This window comes from Oncorhynchus nerka, linkage group LG24, assembly GCF_034236695.1.
Source record: "Oncorhynchus nerka isolate Pitt River linkage group LG24, Oner_Uvic_2.0, whole genome shotgun sequence".
Lineage (NCBI taxonomy): Eukaryota > Metazoa > Chordata > Actinopteri > Salmoniformes > Salmonidae > Oncorhynchus > Oncorhynchus nerka.
Genome location: NC_088419.1, coordinates 60,047,912 through 60,069,924, shown reverse-complemented (window position 1 = coordinate 60,069,924; position 22,013 = coordinate 60,047,912). Strand labels below are relative to the sequence as shown.

At 44.5% G+C, this 22,013-nt stretch overlaps 1 protein-coding gene across 1 annotated transcript in view; it reads right to left on the bottom strand.

Moving 5' to 3' along the window:
* The window catches only part of LOC115108325 (C3 and PZP-like alpha-2-macroglobulin domain-containing protein 8), a 51,399-nt gene that overhangs the window by 20,504 nt on the left and 8,882 nt on the right, over window positions 1–22,013 (bottom strand). The window contains exons 11-27 of the mRNA XM_029632519.2: window positions 21,686–21,913; window positions 21,380–21,550; window positions 19,020–19,148; window positions 18,624–18,816; window positions 18,254–18,429; window positions 15,925–16,074; window positions 15,662–15,823; window positions 15,429–15,571; window positions 15,088–15,150; window positions 13,735–13,966; window positions 12,915–13,068; window positions 9,207–9,346; window positions 9,029–9,080; window positions 8,376–8,674; window positions 7,104–7,329; window positions 6,618–6,794; window positions 5,441–5,522 (exon numbers count right to left, since the gene is read on the bottom strand). Coding sequence (XP_029488379.2) covers window positions 5,441–5,522; window positions 6,618–6,794; window positions 7,104–7,329; window positions 8,376–8,674; window positions 9,029–9,080; window positions 9,207–9,346; window positions 12,915–13,068; window positions 13,735–13,966; window positions 15,088–15,150; window positions 15,429–15,571; window positions 15,662–15,823; window positions 15,925–16,074; window positions 18,254–18,429; window positions 18,624–18,816; window positions 19,020–19,148; window positions 21,380–21,550; window positions 21,686–21,913 — 2,777 coding nt within the window. The remainder of the gene's footprint in view (window positions 1–5,440; window positions 5,523–6,617; window positions 6,795–7,103; window positions 7,330–8,375; window positions 8,675–9,028; window positions 9,081–9,206; window positions 9,347–12,914; window positions 13,069–13,734; window positions 13,967–15,087; window positions 15,151–15,428; window positions 15,572–15,661; window positions 15,824–15,924; window positions 16,075–18,253; window positions 18,430–18,623; window positions 18,817–19,019; window positions 19,149–21,379; window positions 21,551–21,685; window positions 21,914–22,013) is intronic.

Here is a 22,013-nt window from a genome sequence, read left to right as displayed (position 1 = left end):
TTGGCATTCCTAATCTCCAGCAACAGTGTGTGACCTGTAGTTTCTGAACTGGAATCACAGCGGGAATCACAGAGAAGAACTCAAGACCCACAGAGAGGCCAATGGTGATGACTGAGGGACCTGGCTAGGCTAATAAACACACGTTCATACATAAACAACTGCCCTTCAGTAACCCCTGCACACCACGGCCAATGCTCTTCAATTACAGACTGGCATTCCATTACAGCATCCTCCCCAGAGCAACCAAGTGATGAGGCAAGCTGCTTACCATAAAAAGGTGAAATAAATAAATAAACCATGTGTGTTTTTCCCCCAAACATACATTTGGGCTGTAACTGAAGGAACAAACCAAGAGAGTAAGAAAAAACGCTCTCCCATAAACCACGGTACTAAATCTTCCCTTGCTGGGCCCTGGAAGTTATGTCTCCCCAGAGAGCCAGCAGGGATGGAGTCTTAAGCCGGCAGGAATTTTTATAATGTTAAGTAATATTGTGTCACCGGCTTTAACTGCTAGGCCCCAGGGAGAGGTGCTGGGTAGCGTATAGATGATTTAGTGTGTGAGGAAACGACAGAGACAGAGCTGCTTCCTCCACTCTGGCCCGCTGAAGTCCCTCCCTCCGGGCTTCCACTCCCCTTGTATTGCAGTTGTTGACATGTTTTTCTGGATAGCACACAGAGGTCATTCAGAACAGCACACTGGAGCTGGATCCTGCAACGTCAATGCAAGTTGAAACCGAGGTTTTTATAACTGCCTACAGGAACGACCGAGACATATTGACAAATACGGCCCAGGTTAACAACTCCACAACATGATAAATTCCCCGGCTACTGGTTATTTTGATGCAGGTTACATAAACGTATTTATTGTTTGAGTAGCAGTTGTAAAATGTGGGTCATATGAAGTCCAAATAGACTGGGGTTTTCTATAGAAGTCCAACACAGAATATTTTTTATCTTCAAAGTAAAGATAGTCAAAATTATAGTTTCTCAAAGTCAAAATGATAGTTCAAGTTCCTTAAAGTCTTCAAAGGCAGCAGATTACCCTGGTTCTCACACAGTTCTTACTGCAGACCGTTTTAGTTTGAATGAATGACAGAGTGCTCTGTTTGTGGTTAAACCACATGGATACACACACACCAGGGCTTCCATGGCAGTGTGTGTGAGAGGGGAGAGAAAGGGTTACCACATCCAAGCACAGAACAATAACAACCATTCTCCATTTCAACATGTAAACATCTATCAATTCAGCACCCAGTTATCTAAGATCTGGCTTGATAAAAACACCAAATTCCTTCTGTAATCACCCAATGTTTGGCATTGGAGTGGAAATAGATAGTTGAACAACACTGTAGATCAGTTCTCTCCATCTCTGCTATCCAATCCACTCTAGCCTCACTGCCAGATCAATCTCATTCACAGGGAAATGCCTTGCCAGCCTCAACACGCCCCGTGTGTATCTAATCAGGCAGCACTAACATAGTCTTGAAAACCAGACCCTAGGAGCATTTGAAAATTGTGGGAGGCAACGCAGATATCTAGAGTGACTACCAATAACAGACCCACAGTGTGGAGCTGTGGAGCCCTCCATTGGGCTGCATATTTACCCCAGGCCAGGGTATTAAGTAGGCTACGGGGTTTGAGGCGGTGGAGGGTGGTGATGGTGGGGGTTCTGCAGATTACAGCAGCATGTGGCTCTCATTGGATCCAGACGGAGACAGGTATGCAAGCGATGCCGGAAGAGGGGCTGCCACGTCCGCTCCAGGCCCCACCACAACACCCCCACCTCCAATCCCGCAAAGATATGTTGATATATCCCAACACTAACCCCCTAAACACACACACACCAGTGGTATCTGCATCTGCCTGAGAGGCAAGCATGGGTTAGTGATGAGAACCAGCCCCTCCTCATCCTCAGCTCTGTGCCCCGAGGTCCTGTTCAACCCACAGGGACTGTTCAACCCACAGGGACAGACACAGAGACCAGAACAGAGTAGAGCAGAGCAGAGTAGACCAGTAGAGCAGAGAAAAGTAGAGCAGAGTAGACCAGAGTAGAGCAGAGTAGAGTAGACCAGAGTAGAACAGAGTAGAGCAGAGTAGAGTAGACCAGAGTAGAGCAGAGCAAAGTACAGCAGAGTAGAGCAGAGTAGACCAGAGTAGAGTAGACCAGAGTAGAGCAGAGTAGAGCAGAGTAGAGTAGACCAGAGTAGAGCAGAGCAAAGTACAGCAGAGTAGAGCAGAGTAGACCAGAGTAGAGTAGACCAGAGTAGAGTAGAGTAGAGCAGAGTAGAGAAAAGTAGAGTAAAGTAGGGCTAAGTGCCTTGGCATCAGCCAGACCCAGCATTAGCCTATGGAGACATTACTGCCTGTGTCATTATGTACAATCTTTTCATTAGGCCCTGCAATTTCCGCTTAGATACAATTTTACAACTGGAATACATTAACACTGCATTAAGAACGCTGTTTACCTGCCCATAAATGACCTGTACGAATGACTAACTCTGGAGGCCAAACAAAAGGTGGGTTGTTCTGACATATAAACACCAAGCTGATGGATTCATAAAGAGTTTGTTGCTACAGGTTTACATAAGGTTCAACATCTGGGTCCTGCCATGTTGCCCGTGGCTCCAAAACCGACGCTTACACTATTATGACCGTTACACTTCATATCTTCTTAATATCCTCTTCCCGCATATGGAGGTTTCAAGGGTTTTCATGGAAAAGTTGAATGATATTACCAATTACACCAGAGCAGTGATTCAATTGTTTTGGACAAGACATGGCCTAGTTCCAGGTTCTAGGGCATGTCGAAAGTCAAAAAGCTTTTTTCGTTAAGTGGCCTAGAGCATAGCAAGCTCCTGTGTCTCCAGTGGTGGTAGGGGTCTGAGGAGGAGGTTGGGGGGGGGGGGGTAGTCAGTGTAGCCTACATACAGAGGTGCTACTTCACCCCTGGGCCAAAACAACCAGGGGCCATTCTGTTCCATATGCATTAACCCTCTTTAACAGCAAATAGCTTACTGGAGCCCCACGGCTGCCTTGGGAACCAATTAGAAGTTTGTGTATGATTCTCCTGGGTTTATTTAACCTACTGTTTCACAGTCTGAGCTCTATTAAATATCATAATACCCACATCAACTAGTAAATCACCCTAAAGGTATGCAAGTGGCCCGAATATGCAAGCAGAACATTGGAGCCTCTCATTCGCTCCGTATTCACTATTCCAAATATTATGACATGGTCGTGGCCGCCTGCCTGCCTCCAGGGATGTGTAAACATTAAATAAACACTCAGCAAGCATAACTCAGACCGATTTAAACACAGGAATATGAGGGTATGAATGTTGAACATGCGTATACAATGTTACTGATAAGAGCTCCCATTGTTTCTGCCAATAATCCACTTCAGGTCAGGGTAAGTGGAGGAGCGGTATGCAGTGTTAACTATGTACCATCGGGAGTGAACTGACTTGCAGGATGTTAACCTAAGTGAAAAGTAGAGGACTTACTGAGGGATGTAAACCTAAGTGAAAAGTAAAGGACTTACTGAGGGATGTAAACCTAAGTGAAAAGTAAAGGACTTACTGAGGGATGTTAACCTAAGGAAAGAGTAGAGGACTTACTGAGGGATGTTAACCTAAGTGAATAGTAGAGGACTTACTGAGGGATGTAAACCTAAGTGAAAAGTAAAGGACTTACTGAGGGATGTAAACCTAAGGAAAGACTAGAGGACTTACTGAGGGATGTAAACCTAAGTGAAAAGTAAAGGACTTACTGAGGGATGTAAACCTAAGTGAAAAGTAAAGGACTTACTGAGGGATGTAAACCTAAGTGAATAGTAAAGGACTTACTGAGGGATGTAAACCTAAGGAAAGACTAGAGGACCTACTGAGGGATGTTAACCTAAGGAAAGAGTAAAGGACTTACTGAGGGATGTAAACCTAAGGAAAGAGTAGAGGACTTACTGAGGGATGTTAACCTAAGTGAATAGTAGAGGACTTACCGAGGGATGTAAACCTAAGTGAAAAGTAAAGGACTTACTGAGGGATGTAAACCTAAGTGAAAAGTAAAGGACTTACTGAGGGATGTTAACCTAAGTGAATAGTAGAGGACTTACTGAGGGATGTAAACCTAAGGAAAGACTAGAGGACTTACTGAGGGATGTAAACCTAAGTGAAAAGTAAAGGACTTACTGAGGGATGTAAACCTAAGTGAAAAGTAAAGGACTTACTGAGGGATGTAAACCTAAGTGAATAGTAAAGGACTTACTGAGGGATGTAAACCTAAGGAAAGACTAGAGGACCTACTGAGGGATGTTAACCTAAGGAAAGAGTAAAGGACTTACTGAGGGATGTAAACCTAAGGAAAGAGTAAAGGACTTACTGAGGGATGTTAACCTAAGGAAAGAGTAGAGGACTTACTGAGGGATATAAACCTAAGGAAAGAGTAAAGGACTTACTGAGGGATGTAAACCTAAGTGAAAAGTAAAGGACTTACTGAGGGATGTTAACCTAAGTGAATAGTAGAGGACTTACTGAGGGATGTAAACCTAAGGAAAGACTAGAGGACTTACTGAGGGATGTAAACCTAAGTGAAAAGTAAAGGACTTACTGAGGGATGTAAACCTAAGTGAAAAGTAAAGGACTTACTGAGGGATGTAAACCTAAGTGAATAGTAAAGGACTTACTGAGGGATGTAAACCTAAGGAAAGACTAGAGGACCTACTGAGGGATGTTAACCTAAGGAAAGAGTAAAGGACTTACTGAGGGATGTAAACCTAAGGAAAGAGTAAAGGACTTACTGAGGGATGTAAACCTAAGGAAAGAGTAGAGGACTTACTGAGGGATATAAACCTAAGGAAAGAGTAAAGGACTTACTGAGGGATGTAAACCTAAGGAAAGAGTAGAGGACTTACTGAGGGATGTAAACCTAAGGAAAGAGTAAAGGACTTACTGAGGGATGTAAACCTAAGGAAAGAGTAGAGGACTTACTGAGGGATGTAAACCTAAGGAAAGAGTAAAGGACTTACTGAGGGATGTAAACCTAAGGAAAGAGTAGAGGACTTACTGAGGGATGTAAACCTAAGGAAAGAGTAGAGGACTCACTGAGGGATATAAACCTAAGGAAAGAGTAAAGGACTTACTGAGGGATGTAAACCTAAGGAAAGAGTAAAGGACTTACTGAGGGATGTAAACCTAAGGAAAGAGTAAAGGACTTACTGAGGGATGTAAACCTAAGGAAAGAGTAGAGGACTTACTGAGGGATATAAACCTAAGGAAAGAGTAAAGGACTTACTGAGGGATGTAAACCTAAGGAAAGAGTAGAGGACTTACTGAGGGATGTTAACCTAAGTGAAGAGTATATGACTTGCTGAGGGATGTAAACCTAAGGAAAGAGTAGAGGACTTACTGAGGGATGTTAACCTAAGTGAAGAGTAGATGACTTACCACATGCTTCCAGAGGAGTCCCTCTCTCCAAAGGCACTGTAGGATCCATCCTGGCGCTTATAGGTCAGCTGTCTCTGGTACCCTGGGATAGTACAGGGGAGAGGGAATTAGTGGGTTGATGCTAAAGTACTTTTTCATCAATACTGCTATCCAAACCAGTGCCCAGATTCATAAAACACATACGCAAAAACACAAGATTCTTAAGAAAAAAATAAGAACTTCATAAGATAGTCTTTAAGTGCAATTCCTCAACAATATCTTAAGATGTAATGATTTTCTTAAGAACTTCTCAAATATCTTCTTACAAATTATCTTCTTACAAATTGTGTGTTGCTAAGCAACCATTTTAGCTAGCTATCTAGCAATAGCAATCATGTTAGCGTAGTAGCCTCAATAGAACTAGAAGGAATTGACATTTTAAACTACAAATTTAATAACATGTATATAAGGAAACTATGTCAATATGTTACTATTCCCTCTGCTAAAATGTACAGGAATGCAGCCCTAGGACAAGTGAACTGGAAAAAAGTTGTGTTGTTATCTGGTAAATATCTAATAAGTTGAAAGAAGTATCATACAAACTCATTCATAGAATCTACCCTGTAAAGACCTTTATTATACACAGATTTAAAATAGCTATTGATAACAAGTGTGTATTTTGTGGTTGTGACCCAGAGACTCTTGACCATTTATTTTGGGACTGATCTTATGTCAGAAGATTTTGGTGTGAGTTAGAAGATTTTATTTTAAAAGAAACAACTATTACTGATAATTTGAAAGATTCTGATATTATGTTTTATTTTGAACCAAATGATATGAACCCTGATTTAACTTTCATTGTTAATTTGTTTGTCTTTCATGGAAGATTCTTTGTCCATAAAATGAAGTGGGCAGAAAACAAACCCCTTTTCACATTATTTAAGTCTATAGTTAATTAAGGAAAAAATGGCAGCTAAGAAGAAATGTCTTCTTAAGAAGGTTTTGTGAATCTGGGCCCTTGGTGAATATCAGAGAAACACTGTTTTAGAACTAAGTGGACAGTAAATGCATTGACTTTATAAGATGATCTTCACAGGGGTAACTGACATCACCCAACGGGAATATCTCAAGGTTCTCAAGGTAGCATTTGGCTTTAGGTCTCAAAGCCCTTGAACTACTTGATCTCTCCGGTGGCTACCTTGCAGCAAGTAGTCTGTGGCCTCAGCCTCCACCTCAGGGCTGAGCTGCCTGGTCTTCTGCAGGTACTTGAGGACAAAAACATTGGGGGCGAAGTGGATCATGTTCTGCTCTCCACAGCCGAAGGGCAGGCGCAGCAGCTTGTCCAGGTTGTTGAGGGTGGGGCCCATCACGTCTCCTGGCACATCACAAAACACAATATACAAACTGTTCAGCAACACTGCTACACTGCCTCACATAAAGTTAGTTTCATTAAGATAACATCTCTTCTTCAACACAGCTGCAGGGTCAACAGTATTACAAATGGTAGGCTACAACTGCTTCATCAAACGTCATTCAGAGAGAAATGATTCATTCCAACTCCAACATGTAATTAACCACATGGACAAGGTATGTCAAAGTGAAATGAGGAGGAGAAGCAGACATTCAGATAACGGAAATGATAGGTCTTTAAGAAGGATGAGAAATAAATGGTGTCCCTCCTCACCTATCATGGAGGCAGTGGCGGTCTCAGAGCCAGGCACCACGTTGTGAGGGACGCCCAGGGTGAAGGCCTCGTTGTGGTTCTCATCAGTGTCCTCCTTCCTCCAGATCTTAAACTCACCCACCGAGCCCCAGCCCGTGGAGAAACCTATGTGACGCACCTGGCCAGGGAGGGCACCAGACCATTGTAGGATCACCGACTCATTGGATGGCTGCAAACCATGTCCGACCTATCAGAGATCGATTTGAGAGATTTTAGGTTTTTGACTGGAGTGAAAGAGTGAAGTTGTCCCTAACCACTGATGCATGGTCAGATGTCTTTTATTGATCTAATGATTAGGAGGGTAAGGTATCTGATTCTAAATCTGTTCTTAAGGGCAACTTCTACCTCGAGTACTGGTCAAACTCAGAGAGATAAACCAGGATGTTGTAATTCAAATTCTATGGTTGTTACAACAATGTGTAGTGACTTGGTTTTTGCCAGGTTCAAATGAAAGCCTGACACGATATAAATGTGGTTCTGAATTTCACCCTGATTAAATGAATATCTAATAACATGATAGAAATAAGTGTTTGCTAATGCTGTATAGAGGAAGCCCCTGTGGCTTAAGGTCAATAGTAAAATACTGGAAGCCAATAAGATTCTACTTAAAAAGCCATTTGGGTTGCTTTTGCATTTCAAATCCTAGGCACACATAAAGTCCATTTCCAAGAGTTGGCAACAGCAGTCTGCATCACCTTTTTCCTACATCCACTCAATCCGTATTTCCAAATGAACAGATGGCACCCTGGGTATTTCTAGGCATTTTGTAATCACATTAAACCAAAGACCATGCAGAGCTGAAAATGAAATGCAATCAGTCACTAGAAAAATAAATGAATCTTATTGGGCCATACTGGGTTCTAGTGCAAGGTTTTAATTGCTCCCTTTGGTGAATGGTACGAGGCTAATGCAGTTTTCAGGCCCGTGTGCCAGGCCGCTGCCTGCGGACGCCACAGATCACAGAGTGTCCAGCCCGTTAAGCGTGACCTCACAGGCATGTCATTAAAAGTGGCGCCAGTCCTCTTGACTACACAGCCCATGTGCCTGTCCAGTCGAACACTCCCTCTCTTACTACCCCAACTCACTACTATACTCTACCTCAAGCCCTGACTTGCTGACTGACTGAGTGACTGTCTGACTGACTGACTGTCTGTCTGATTGTCTGACTGGGGCTCTATGTTGGAGATGCCACAGTGGATCTGTATAGGATTCATGACCACCCCCTCCTCTCACCTGCACCACACCACCCTTCCAGCTGACCCAGAAGCTGCGGAACTCATCCCAGGAGAGGATGCCCGGGGTGGGGGAGCTGACCACTGGTTCACCCATCTTGCCCAGGGAGATCCAGGAGCGGGTGTTCTGTCTGCCCCCCAGTACAATCTCCAGCATCTCAGCACAGTCGTGGGGGCTGGGTGAGAGGGCAAAATGGGCATCGTTGTGGGTCTTCACTGCCACCTCAAAGTGAGTCATCTTGGCCGGCTTCTTCACGTACTGGTACTCATACTTGTTGGGTGTGGAGATGTGGATTCGCTCTGAGAATAGAAATGTCAGATTCACATTAAATTGTGGCCCAGTGCAGAAAATTAACCAGACTGTAGAGGCAGAAAGGTATTGGGTAACACTTCAAATGTATTTGCTCTTATACCCGTGTTGTACTATAGTACAACATATATCAAATCAAATTGTATTGGTCACATACACATAGTGCTTTTAGTTTCGACAGTGGAGTAATATCTAACCAGTAATTTAACAATTCCACAACAACTACCTTATACACACAAATGTAAAGGGATGGAATAAGAATATGTACATATACATATACGGATGAGCGATGGCCGAGCGGCATAGGAAAGATGCTATAGTCGCGAATATAACTGTATACTGACCGTTAGGACAGAAGAAGACACTGTAGGTGTACTGTCTGGGCAGGCCCTCTGGCTGTAGGGGGAGAAACAACATGTTAGAGCTGACATCACTCTCTACTAATGACAGTACATGGTACAGCAAGCATCTGCTCCCCATCTCAGCTCTCTCCCCAAGCAGTCTCTCCCCCATTTCTCATACCTCCACCAGGACACTCCTTCGGACATAGTCAAGGCCAATGGGGGTCCTCCGGTCCTCCGGGTCATCTATGTTTTTGCCTGTTTTAGTTGACTGGAGTCCATCTAAGCAGCAGCCCGGCTCACTATAGGCAATGGCCCGTGCTAAGGCAGGAAAAAACAGAGACATACTTCACCTCACCATACTTTATATCAGGATGGGGGTTTTTGCCTGTAAGGTCCCACTAAGCAGGACTTTTATTGCATACATTTTAAGTACAAATGTACTGTGTAAAATAAACCGAACAAGCAGCCAAAAGACTATAGCGTGAAGAATGCTATTTGAAGAAAACATAGTTATGTTAATGAAATTACTTTGTAATACATCTATCAACAACACAATCCCACATTGCACAACAACATAAATCATGGTTGTCAAAGAACATGTAGTTCCCTTTGCAGAGGAGCACATTGGAGACGTGGCTGTGTGCCAATGTGTTCTCTTTGTATGTGTGTAGTGAAAGGGAAAGACTAGGGGCCAGGGGAGCGAGAGAGCCGTGGGGGGCCCATTGACCACCAGTGACCTGAAAACTCATCAACATGCCACTGAGTGTCAGTGCAAGGCCCCGGCTGCTCCCCTGCTGGTGGCCTGCTTTGTACCTTTGATGGGACTGTTTGTATCGCTGGATGACCAGATCACATAAAGGCGTCAGCATGCTTCAGTTCAGGCTGGCGGCTAGGCGAACCGAACGAGTGTGCTCACACACTCCCTTAAAAGACCTTTGCGAGAAAAAAGCGGCAATAGTACTCATTGTCCAATTTGAGAGGCCGTAGCCAGTAGAGGTCGACCGATTATGATTTTTCACCCGATACCGATTATTGGAGGACCGAAAAATGCCGATACCGATTAATCGGCTGATTTTTAAAATGTATTTGTAATAATGACAATTACAACAATACTGAATGAAAGCTTATTTTAACTTAATATAATACATCAATAAAATCTATTTAGCCTCAAATAAATAATGAAACATGTTTAATTTGGTTTAAATAATGCAAAAACAAAGTGTTGGAGAAGAAAGTAAAAGTGCAATATGTGCCATGTAAGAAAGCTAACGTTTAAGTTCCTTGCTCAGAACATGAGAACATATGAAAGCTGGTGGTTCCTTTTAACATGAGTCTTCAATATTCCCAGGTAAGAAGTTTTAGGTTGTAGTTATTATAGGAATTATAGGACTATTTCTCTCTATACCGTTTGTATTTCATATACCTCTGACTATTGGATGTTCTTATAGACACTTTAGCATTGCCAGTGTAACAGTATAGCTTCCGTCCCTCTCCTCGCTCCTACCTGGGCTCGAACCAGGAACAGATCGACGAGGCAGTGTTACCTATGCAGAGTAAGGGGAACAACTGCTCCAAGCCTCAGAGCGAGTGACATTTGAAACGCTATTAGCGCGCACCCCGCTAACTAGCTAGCCATTTCACATCGGTTACACCAGCCTAATCTCGGGAGTTGATAGGCTTGAAGTCATAAACAGCTCAATGCTTGAAGCATTGCGAAGAGCTGCTGGCAAAACACACGAAAGTGCTGTTTGAATGAATGCTTACGAGCCTGCTGGTGCCTACCATCGCTCAGTCAGACTGCTCTATCAAATCATAGACTTAATTATAACATAATAACACACAGAAATACGAGCCTTAGGTCATTAATATGGTCAAATCCGGAAACTATCATCTCGAAAACAAAACATTTATTCTTTCAGTGAAATACGGAACCGTTCCGTATTTTATCTAACGGGTGGCAACCATAAGTCTAAATATTCCTGCTACATTGCACAACCTTCAATGTATGTCATAAATACGTAAAATCCTGGCAAATTAGTTTGCAACGAGCCAGGCAGCCCAAACTGTTGCATAAACCCTGACTCTGCGTGCAATGAACGCAAGATAAGTGACACAATTTCACCTGCTTAATATTGCCTGCTAACCTGAATTTCCTTTAGCTAAATATGCAGGTTTAAAAAATATATACTTCTGTGTATTGATTTTGAGAAAGGCATTGATGTTTATGGTTAGGTACAGTCGTGCAGCGATTGTGCTTTTTTCGCAAATGCGTTTTTGTTAAATCATCCCCGGTTTGGCGAAGTTGGCTGTCTTTGTTAGGAAGAAATAGTCTTCACACAGTTCGCAACGAGCCAGGAGGCCCAAACTGCTGTATATACCCTGACTCTGTTGCAAGAGAAGTTACACCATTTCCCTAGTTAAAAGAAATTCATGTTAGCGGGCAATATTAACTAAATATGCAGGTTTAAAAATATATACTTGTGTATTGATTTTAAGAAAGGCATTGATGTTTATGGTTCGGTACACGTTGGAGCAACGGCAGTCCTTTTTTGCGAATGCACACCGCATCGATTATATGCAACGCAGGACATGCTAGATAAACTAGTAATATCATCAACCATGTGTAGTTAACTAGTGATTATGATTGATTGATTGTGTAACGGCTCTCATCAAAAAGAGTGGACCAAAGCGCAGCGTGGAAAGTGTCCATGATTTATTTTCAAAAAACACTCAAACAAAATAACCAAAGTGAAAACGAAAGCGCACAGTTCTGCCAGGTACAGACACTAAACAGAAAACAAGATCCCACAAAACCCAAACAGAAAATGACAACTTATATATGATCCCTATCAGAGACAACGATAGACAGCTGCCTCTGATTGGGAACCACACTTGGCCAAAACAAAGAAAAAGAAAACATAGACTTTCCCACCCGAGTCACACCCTGACCTAACCGACTATAGAGAATAATAAGGATCTCTATGGTCAGGGCGTGACATATTGATTGTTTTTTATAAGATAAGTTTAATGCTAGCTAGCTACTTACCTTGGCTTCTTACTGCATTTGCGTAACAGGCAGCCTATTCGTGGAGTACAATGTAAGGCAGGTGGTTAGAGCGTTGGACTAGTTAACTGTAAGGTTGCAAGACTGAATCCCCGAGCTGACAAGGTAAAAATCTGTAGTTCTGCCCGGCAGTTAACCCACCGTTCCTAGGCTGTCATTGAAAATAAGAATGTGTTCTTAACTGGCTTGCCTAGTTAAGGTGTAAAAAAAATATATATATACCAATTTCCGATTGTTATGAAAACTTGAAATCGGCCCTAATTAATCGGCCATTCCGATTAATCGGTCGACATTTAGTAGCCAGTATACATTTCCTCAAAATAGTCACAATTAATCTAAGATAACTCAAGAGAACTGTGATTCATTTTGAAGTTTTTGCAAAGGAAATCTTAGTCGCGCAATTTTACATCTAACTAAGATGTTTGGTGCAGTACTTCGCAATGTCGTCATAATATATGCACAAACTCTTCCGAACTGTTTCGTCTGGGAAGAATGCGGAAGCCTTAAGCCTCAGGTCTTTTAGCAGTATGGAACCTCTTGGGCATACAGTACAGCCTTCAAAGGCCTCATGATTTTAGAGTTGGATGGAGAGGAAAGTTAAAAGGTAGGTGTTACTCATACAGCATGTAACAACAGCATTCACAAAAGGGCAGTGTACCATACCAACCTGCAATATTCTATGAATCAAATCCCAAAGAGAGAGAGTTACTAGCAATACGCTTACAGCATCAGAAAACTGAGGTTTTCCGGAACTGTAAGAACTATGAGAGAACCTGGAACTCTTCCCCAGGGGTTCCCCAGTAACTGACTAGATGGAATAACCTGTGATGTTAGCTGCGCCCAGCTCAGTGAAGGACAGCACTATGGATGTGGGTGTGGCCTCTCCAGGAGCCACACATTTCTTCCTGGTCAGGTGATGCTTCCCGGGGTGACCCACAAACTTGATGCCTTTGGGAATGGTGACTTTGACATAGACCTGAGCAAGATGGAGAGGGACACACACACACACACACACACACACACACACACACACACACACACACACACACACACACACACACACACACACACACACACACGCACACACAGAGGAAGGCACTGCATTAGTGCAACAGATATGTATATTTTCTGACAAGACATGATTTCGTCATATCTGCTCTCCGTTTCGTCCCTTCATGTAGCGTGACCTCCTCAAAGCTCTTAAAGGATTTTGGGGAATTTCGAATCACATTGCACATTTTCCATGCTGACTGACTCATGGCTCTAAGGCTCCCTGAAGGATTAAGTTTCACCCATCGTCCAAATTTTGCAGAGGGCTCGGTAATGCAGTCAGATTGTTTCACTGTTCTTTATCTACACGCTACAAGTCGTAAATAACTTTGCAGGAAATATAAGAATCACATGTTTTCAGGCAGACATCAAAGGCAGGGCTCCATTGGCTTACATAATCACCTAACATGACATTAAAGCACACCATGCATAGCCCTTCAACAGGCTCATCTGCCAACATCATGATGTCATCTGTAAACAGGAGGATGGACACACTTATGGTCATGTTAGGACCAGATTGCTCTGCTCCAAGCGTACATATTTCCTTGTGGTTGTCATGGTATAGGATCCACCCCTTCTTTCGCCCCCTTACCTCTGCGCAGGTAGACAGGTAGTTGTAAACAGTCAGCGGTACTTTGGTCTGCTCCCCACGTATCACACCGTAGGGGAGGGTGAAGTCTACGAAGAAGGGCTTGAAGGTACGAAGCTCCGCCCTCTTGGCAAGGCCCAGCCCCTTCTCCTCTGACAAGCCAATGGCCTCTGTCACCCAGGTGGTAATGGAGTCTGGAACGTCCAATCGTAACTCAGCTTCGCCGGTGACATCACTGCCAAAACAGATTTGGGTGGAACATTTTTACTCAAAAGCTAATGTACCATTCCAACAAACAATGTTCTCTAATCATGACCCCATAGAAAACACTGTTTCAGACTAATGTTTGGAACAAGACCCCGTTATGGGAATGAAGGGGATTGATCTAATATGTGTCTCATCTGGGAAACACCTGTAACTAAGTAATATTCTGCCCATAACACATTGCAATACATAGGTGTGAAAAACAGGCAGTTGTTCAGTAAAGCTGTAAATTAGTGAGATCATTGTTGGCTACCCGTACTGACGTTGGTTTTGGCCGGCTTTCACAGGGCATAATAAACCTTCTCGGAAATTACTACCGCACTGCCTTTTGATCAAAGTCAACCCAAAATTACTTTGATACAGTCAATAAGGGAAATCAAAGCGTTGGATTGAATAGGAAATTAGGCATAACATAACTCTGCCCAAAGGAATCAAGCATATGGAAATCTATGGCCAGTTAATTTATATTGGCTGGAAATGAATGGCAGGAGCTGTTGAGAAAGCCGATGTGTGTTCCAAGACAACCCTGCTTAAATGGGCCACATTCACACCCACTGGTGAAATATCCCCCTCTCAAATATGTGCTCCCTTACCCCTCCCACTCCTCCATCCTCACAGATCTGAAACACCACCAAATCCCAATTAAATACCCACAATCTGATGCAGCTGAGACCATCTCCACCCACTCTCTCAAACAAACACACAAATGCATTCAGACACACAGGTGTCATACCCATAGGGGGCACAGGGGCACGTGCCAACCTCAGATTTGACCCGTAAAAAATATATATATTTCACTTTTTTATTTTGTTGTCGTTTCTTTGTAATACTATAAGCCACCTAGCAATTTGATGAAGTTTGGCTTTAAGCTAGCTCAGATAGGTTCCCATTTCCAAACCTCATACCAAGAAGCCATTTCAAGTTAGAGTAGCTAGCTTGTCTAACTATCTTAGCTGGTATGCCTGCTGGCAAGGTTGGGAGACTAGAAAAGCAAGCAATTAATAAATAAGACTTACATTCCTTTCAATCTTTTACCCAGACGCATACACACAGACACGCACGCACACACAGATGATGTGGGTGTTCCTGTACCTGACATTGATGCAGTGCCACACCCACGTCTCCGGGAAGAATGTCCGCCTGCGCTTCTCGGCTCTGCAACCAAAACAACACAACCTGACATCAATAAAGGCCTTCCATTATGAATCTTGATGCAATAACCTGTAATTGGAAAATGGATTGTTTTTAAACTCACGCTGACATTTAAGGCACATGTATGTCATGTTCAACTCAAGGATTGAAGTCATTTGAAGAGTAAAGTCCTAAATATTTATGGTCCCCATCCCAACAGTCCAGTTTCTTGTTCAGAATAGTGGGCACATTGACAGGTTCTAATGGGCAAAAACCTGGCATTACACTGTATGTGTAGCTACCTGGGCACAGTGCGCGAGTGCATGGCTGCCACCAGTGTGGATGTGTGAGGCTGAAAGGCAGGAACGGCCTCGTCTGTGTACATTCCTCCAGTCTGTCTGTGGTTCAGGGTCACCATGTCAGTCATCACCACGAGACCAGTCTCCTGTTACACATCACAGACACACATTGTAAAAACGATAGATTGAGGATCTTATGCTACACCTAATGACTGGTGATTGGGCATTGCTCTCACCGTGAAGGCGAAGCGGGCATCTTTAGTGATGTCCCAGTGCCAGGGGAACACTGAAGAACGCCTCCGTCGGCTAGATGACAGACCCGGCCACCAGAAGTGCCCGTCGTCTTTGGGGACTCCGAAGGCATCTGACACATCAAAGTCTGCCAGTTCTTTAAACACCTACAGAACAGTGGAGATGGATGGCTTACATTATTTTCCTGTTTGAATGCAGTTAAGTGGTACTATAGATTAGAAACAGGGTAAGATAGAGGGAGACAGACCTTGTCTGGACTGAGCTGGAAGTCTGGCTTGAGAAGGTAGAGGCTCTTGTCCACAGTGGCAACACACACGCAGGAGCCCTTCTCACCAGTGACACGCATACTGATAGGGTCACCTGGCATCGACTCATTGGTAGATAGAGAAACAGACACCTACAGACAAACACAGATACAGATGAGAGTTCCTGTGAGACCCATAGCCAGGCCTGTAGATGGACAATGACAGCTCTAAACTTTAGCCCTATATGCGTTCCTGCTGACCTCCTTTTTCCAGCTCCTAACCTAACCCCTCATCATCCTGCCTGTCATGACCCTGCACGCAAGCACGCACCCACCCACCCACACACACACACACACACACACACACACACACACACACACACACACACACACACACACACACACACACACACACACACACACACACACACACACACACACACACACACACACACACACACACAGTCTCTGTCTAATCATGCCCATGCAGGTAGCCACACACACACCTCCCTACCTCATTGATTGCATACCAGGGAGCAGCAAATACTTCAGGGGAGGAGTTAACCCAGCCTGCCTAATGCAGTCAGCAACTGGGGAGCTCATGGGCTCATACAGTTGGGTGTTTACAGGGACTCACTGGCAATAGGGATCCCACTGTAGCGTAGCATGAGACTTCAGTCAACTACACACGAACAGTGGGATATGTCTCAGTCATCCCAAACTAGGGCTGTGCGATATTCCAAATGAATGTATCGCTAGAATCAAGGTTTTGTTATTTTTCTTTTATGTCTCATGTTGTCTTTTTGGTCTCCTCTTGTCTCTTTCACGCCTTCTGTGCTGTGTGCAACTTCACATTTACACCAGAGATCTGTATATAATGACGAGATGCTCATGTCTCCGCCCTAACAATTGGATCCGTTGTCCCAAAGGCAGGAAGGCAGGTGACAAGCTTAGGTCCAAAATAAACCCATAGAAACACATATAAGTCATATTTTGGACAGATTTCGCCAAGAGTAAAACCTCTTGCTTCGCCTCTTCCTTTCTGCTTATGCTTACACACACACACACACCAAGCCCCTCTCCTGCCACTCACTACAACAAAGATGAGAGATCACTTCCTCTCTGACAAGTTGTTTCAATTCGCTATTTGCATTTGATGTTTGGTCCGACAGAATTGGTCACATAGACAGCGAAACACATTGAGGCGTTTTACTGTAACAGAGGAGAAGTTAACCCTTTTTATGTCTCAACTACTCAAATTGCACGCAAAACAGACACTACTAAAACAGGAGTATTGACGCACATTGGTTCTGGAAAATGAATGCTCAGTTTGTCGCGTGCCATTGCAGTACCACTATAGCAGCATTTCTGCCAAAGACTATTATACTAGCTGTCTTGTCTGTGTTTTATAAATGTGCAATAAGTTAAAAAAAAAGATGCATTTGTATAAGAAATTGGCAACTTGAGCAATAAGTTATTCTGAGAAATAAGGTAGGCCACTTGATTTCAACATCTGAACAAAGTGGACAGGCCAGCATGCTGTTCCAACAGTTGGAGACGGACAGAAGGGTGTGTTCATAACAATTCAACTGTTCTACCTTGTCAGCTAGCAAATAGATCCAAGTTGGATAAACTTCAAATATAAATATTAGCTGGATACTCACTAGCACATGGGCTTGTGCTTGAGAGGTTGTTTATGAGACCTGTGTTAATTTTCTATAATGCCTGCTTCAAGAAGTTAGTCATTATTAGTGAATGTGCATTATGCATGGTTCTAGTTAATTTGGTAACAAAAAGGGCCTTTTCATAGACTGACCTGAATGCCAGATCACTGATTATTGCAAAAAAAAGCATATATTTGAAATAATGGAATAATTAGTGGGTCTTATGGTTTTGTAAGGCTTATATTTAGTTTAGGTATCATTGCACAAGCCCTGAATTAATTGGATTATTGCTGACTGTTTGACATGCAGTGTATTTTACCTCTAATTGTACAGCAAAACATATTTTTAGAAAAATAAAAAATAATCATCGAGATGAGATTTTTAGGCCATATCGCCCAGCCCTATCCCAAACTGAACGTGGCCTGGTTGCCAGTATGTTTCTGCTTTAGCCAACTCCTTTGTTGTCTGGCATGAGTTGGTTAAATCAGGGACAAACTGGAAACCATGATAGACCTACCTATCATTCTGACAGCTACTGTGTGTACAGGCAGGACTGTGTGTACAGGTAGGACTGTGTGTACAGGTAGGACTGTGTCTACAGGCAAGACTGTGTGTACAGTGCACATTGAGGGACGCAAGGACTCAGAGAGGGACGTCCTGTACGGTACCTGGTTCTCAAAGCTGGTCTGTACAGGGATCTGTAGGCTGTCAGTGACGCCCTCTCCATTCTCCTTCACATAGTAGACCAGGAGGCGGCTGAGGGGCGCCATGGAGTGGGTCACTGAGAAACGCAGCACCACCATACAGCTGTCTGTCTCACCCTGTGGGGAGGAGGCTGCCGGACCTGGAGAGCATGGGAAGAGAAAGAGAGGGTAAAGGGAGAGAGGAGATAAGGGGTGGAAGAGACAGAGTGGGGAGATTCAGAGTTAAATATGTAGAGAGTTTGACCATCTATCCTCTATTGAAACGTTTGGTGCAAACATGGTGTCCATTTGTCAAAGTTCTCTGCTCTTCATTATGGGACTCTATAGTACTGACCAGAGCCACTGGGTGGCATGGTGGTGTGGATGTTCTTATCAAAGGTGACCGCTGCCCTCTTGCTTCTGTGGGCTGTAGCGTTGGGCTGCTGCTGGCCGGACTGGACAATGTTTCCTCTGGAGGCGATCTCATAGTGAAGGGTGAAGTTACAGGGACAGGTGGACTTCAAAGTGACCTCAGCCTCTTGATCGATCTAAACACACAAAAACACACAAAAACACACACCACTATTACCCTAGGGACATCATAAGGATCATAACAGTATTAGAAGTACGATGTTATTACTGTTTACATACAGTATGTATATGATATGTGGCCCATGTATCAACGATGGTGTTGGAGACCTGATGATCTGTAATGCTAGTAAAGTAATGATGAGTCGAGTGGAGTGCCTACCTTGAGAGGAGCGCTGAGGCTCTGGATCTGAATGTGACACTTGCTGGGGGAGTACCAGCTGCTGATGGACAGGTAGCTGGGGAGGTACTGGTCTCCAGCCGGACGGCCATCTATGGCTGTCACCTTGGTCTGGGGCACAACACACAACAGGATTTAACCCACCAATACATCCCACTCTCTGGACTATGATGACATCAAACAAAATCCTATCAAACAAAATCCTGATAGCTCGGGTTTTATGAATAGCTCTTATGAGAAGCTAACTAAGCTCTAACCATGTCCAACCTCCATCTCTCTCTTCCCCCTCCACCTCTCCCGCTATATCGCCATTCCCTCTATCTCTCCACCTCTCCCTCTATCCCTCCCTCTCGCTCCACCTCTCCCTCGAACGCTCCACCTCTATCCCTCCACCTCCTCCCTCCATCTCTCCACCAGCCTCTATTTGTCCTCCTTCCTCTATTTGTCCACCTCCCTCTATTTGTCCTCCTCCCTCCATCTCTATTTGTCCACCTCCCTCTATTTGTCCTCCTCCCTCCATCTCTCCACCAGCCTCTATTTGTCCTCCTCCCTCCATCTCTCCACCAGCCTCTATTTGTCCACCTTCCTCTATTTGTCCTCCTCCCTCCATCTCTCCACCAGTCTCTATTTATCCACCTCCCTCTATTTGTCCTCCTCCCTCCATCTCTCCACCAGTCTCTATTTGTCCACCTCCCTCTATTTGTCCTCCTCTCTCTATTTGTCCTCCTCCCTCCATCTCTATTTGTCCTCCTCCCTCCATCTCTATTTGTCCTCCTCCCTCCATCTCTATTTGTCCTCCTCCCTCCATCTCTATTTGTCCACCTCCCTCTATTTGTCCTCCTCCCTCTATTTGTCCTCCTCCCTCCATATCTATTTGTCCTCCTCCCTCCATCTCTCCACCAGTCTCTATTTGTCCACCTCCCTCTATTTGTCCTCCTCCCTCTATTTGTCCTCCTCCCTCCATCTCTCCACCAGTCTCTATTTGTCCACCTCCCTCTATTTGTCCTCCTCCCTCCATATCTATTTGTCCACCTCCCTCTATTTGTCCTCCTCCCTCCATATCTATTTGTCCACCTCCCTCTATTTGTCCTCCTCCCTCCATATCTATTTGTCCTCCTCCCTCCATCTCTCCACCAGTCTCTATTTGTCCACCTCCCTCTATTTGTCCTCCTCCCTCCATATCTATTTGTCCACCTCCCTCTATTTGTCCTACCTCCATATCTATCCCTCTATTTGTCCTCCTCCCTCCATATCTATTTGTCCACCTCCCTCTATTTGTCCTCCTCCCTCCATATCTATTTGTCCACCTCCCTCTATTTGTCCTCCTCCCTCCATATCTATTTGTCCTCCTCCCTCCATCTCTCCACCAGTCTCTATTTGTCCACCTCCCTATTTGTCCTCCTCCCTCCATATCTATTTGTCCTCCTCCCTCCATCTCTCCACCAGTCTCTATTTGTCCACCTCCCTCTATTTGTCCTCCTCCCTCCACCTCCCTCTATTTGTCCTCCTCCTCCATATTGTCCTATTTGTCCCTCCTCCATTCTCCACCAGTCTCTATTTGTCCTCCTCCCTCCATCTCTCACCAGTCTCTATTTGACCTCCCTCTCCTCTCCCTCCATATCTATTTGTCCTCCTCCATCTCTCCACCTCTCTATTTGTCCACCTCCCTCTATTTGTCCTCCTCCCTCCATATCTATTTGTCCACCTCCCTCTATTTGTCCTCCTCCCTCCATATCTATTTGTCCTCCTCCCTCCATCTCTCCACCAGTCTCTATTTGTCCACCTCCCTCTATTTGTCCTCCTCCCTCCATATCTATTTGTCCTCCTCCCTCCATCTCTCCACCAGTCTCTATTTGTCCACCTCCCTCTATTTGTCCTCCTCCCTCCATCTCTCCACCTCCCTCTATTTGTCCACCTCCCTCTATTTGTCCTCCTCCCTCCATATCTCCACCAGTCTCTATTTGTCCTCCTCCCTCCATCATCTCTCCACCAGTCTCTATTTGTCCACCTCCCTCTATTTGTCCTCCTCCCTCCATCTCTCCACCAGTCTCTATTTGTCCTCCTCCCTCCATCTCTCCACCATCTCTCCGCCAGTCTCTATTTGTCCTCCTCCCTCCATCTCTCCACCATCTCTCCACCAGTCTCTATTTGTTCTCCTCCCTCCATCTCTCCACCATCTCTCCACCAGTCTCTATTTGTCCTCCTCCCTCCATCTCTCCACCATCTCTCCACCAGTCTCTATTTGTCCTCCTCCCTCCATCTCTCCACCAGTCTCTATTTGTCATCCTCCCTCCATCTCTCCACCATCTCTCCACATATCTCCACCTCCATGGTCCACTGACCTCCAGCCAGACGTACTGGGCAGAGTTGGGAATGGAGGGGATCTCAAACGTGGCCCGGCCATCCCTGGAAGTCAGCTCGCTGGTGTACACGTTGTCCTTCGGGGTCAGCTCCGCCTTCACACGCACCCGCACCCCATCTGCTGGGCTACCGTCAGGGTAAGTTACCTCTACCTGGGGGACAGGGGGACAGACAGTCAGGTCTCTCGCATTGAGACGCATAAGTGAACGCAAGTCTTGTACAGTCCAGCTTCCCTTGATAGAGGCCATGTGAAGTCAATCATATGAATACCTTTGGCTGTCTCTTACCTTCCCCTTGTAGGGCAGACCAGGCTTGAACTGTTTGCGAGTGTCCTTTGAGTATTTGATGTCGATAAGCTGCTTGTGAACTGGGGTTGAATCATCGAACATGGTTTGTCGCCCTCCGTCCTTGCTGGTCACGGACACCCACATGTTCACCGTGCCCCGGAAATGATCAGCCACATCTAGGGGCATCATGTCTTTGACACACAGGCTGAAGGTCGCTGAGCCTTTGATCTAATAATAGTGGAGGAAACAGACAGACTGTTAAATATCTGAAATTAATCCTAAAAGGGTTGAATGTGAATCCATTTTCCTGATAGTTTTAGATTCTTCA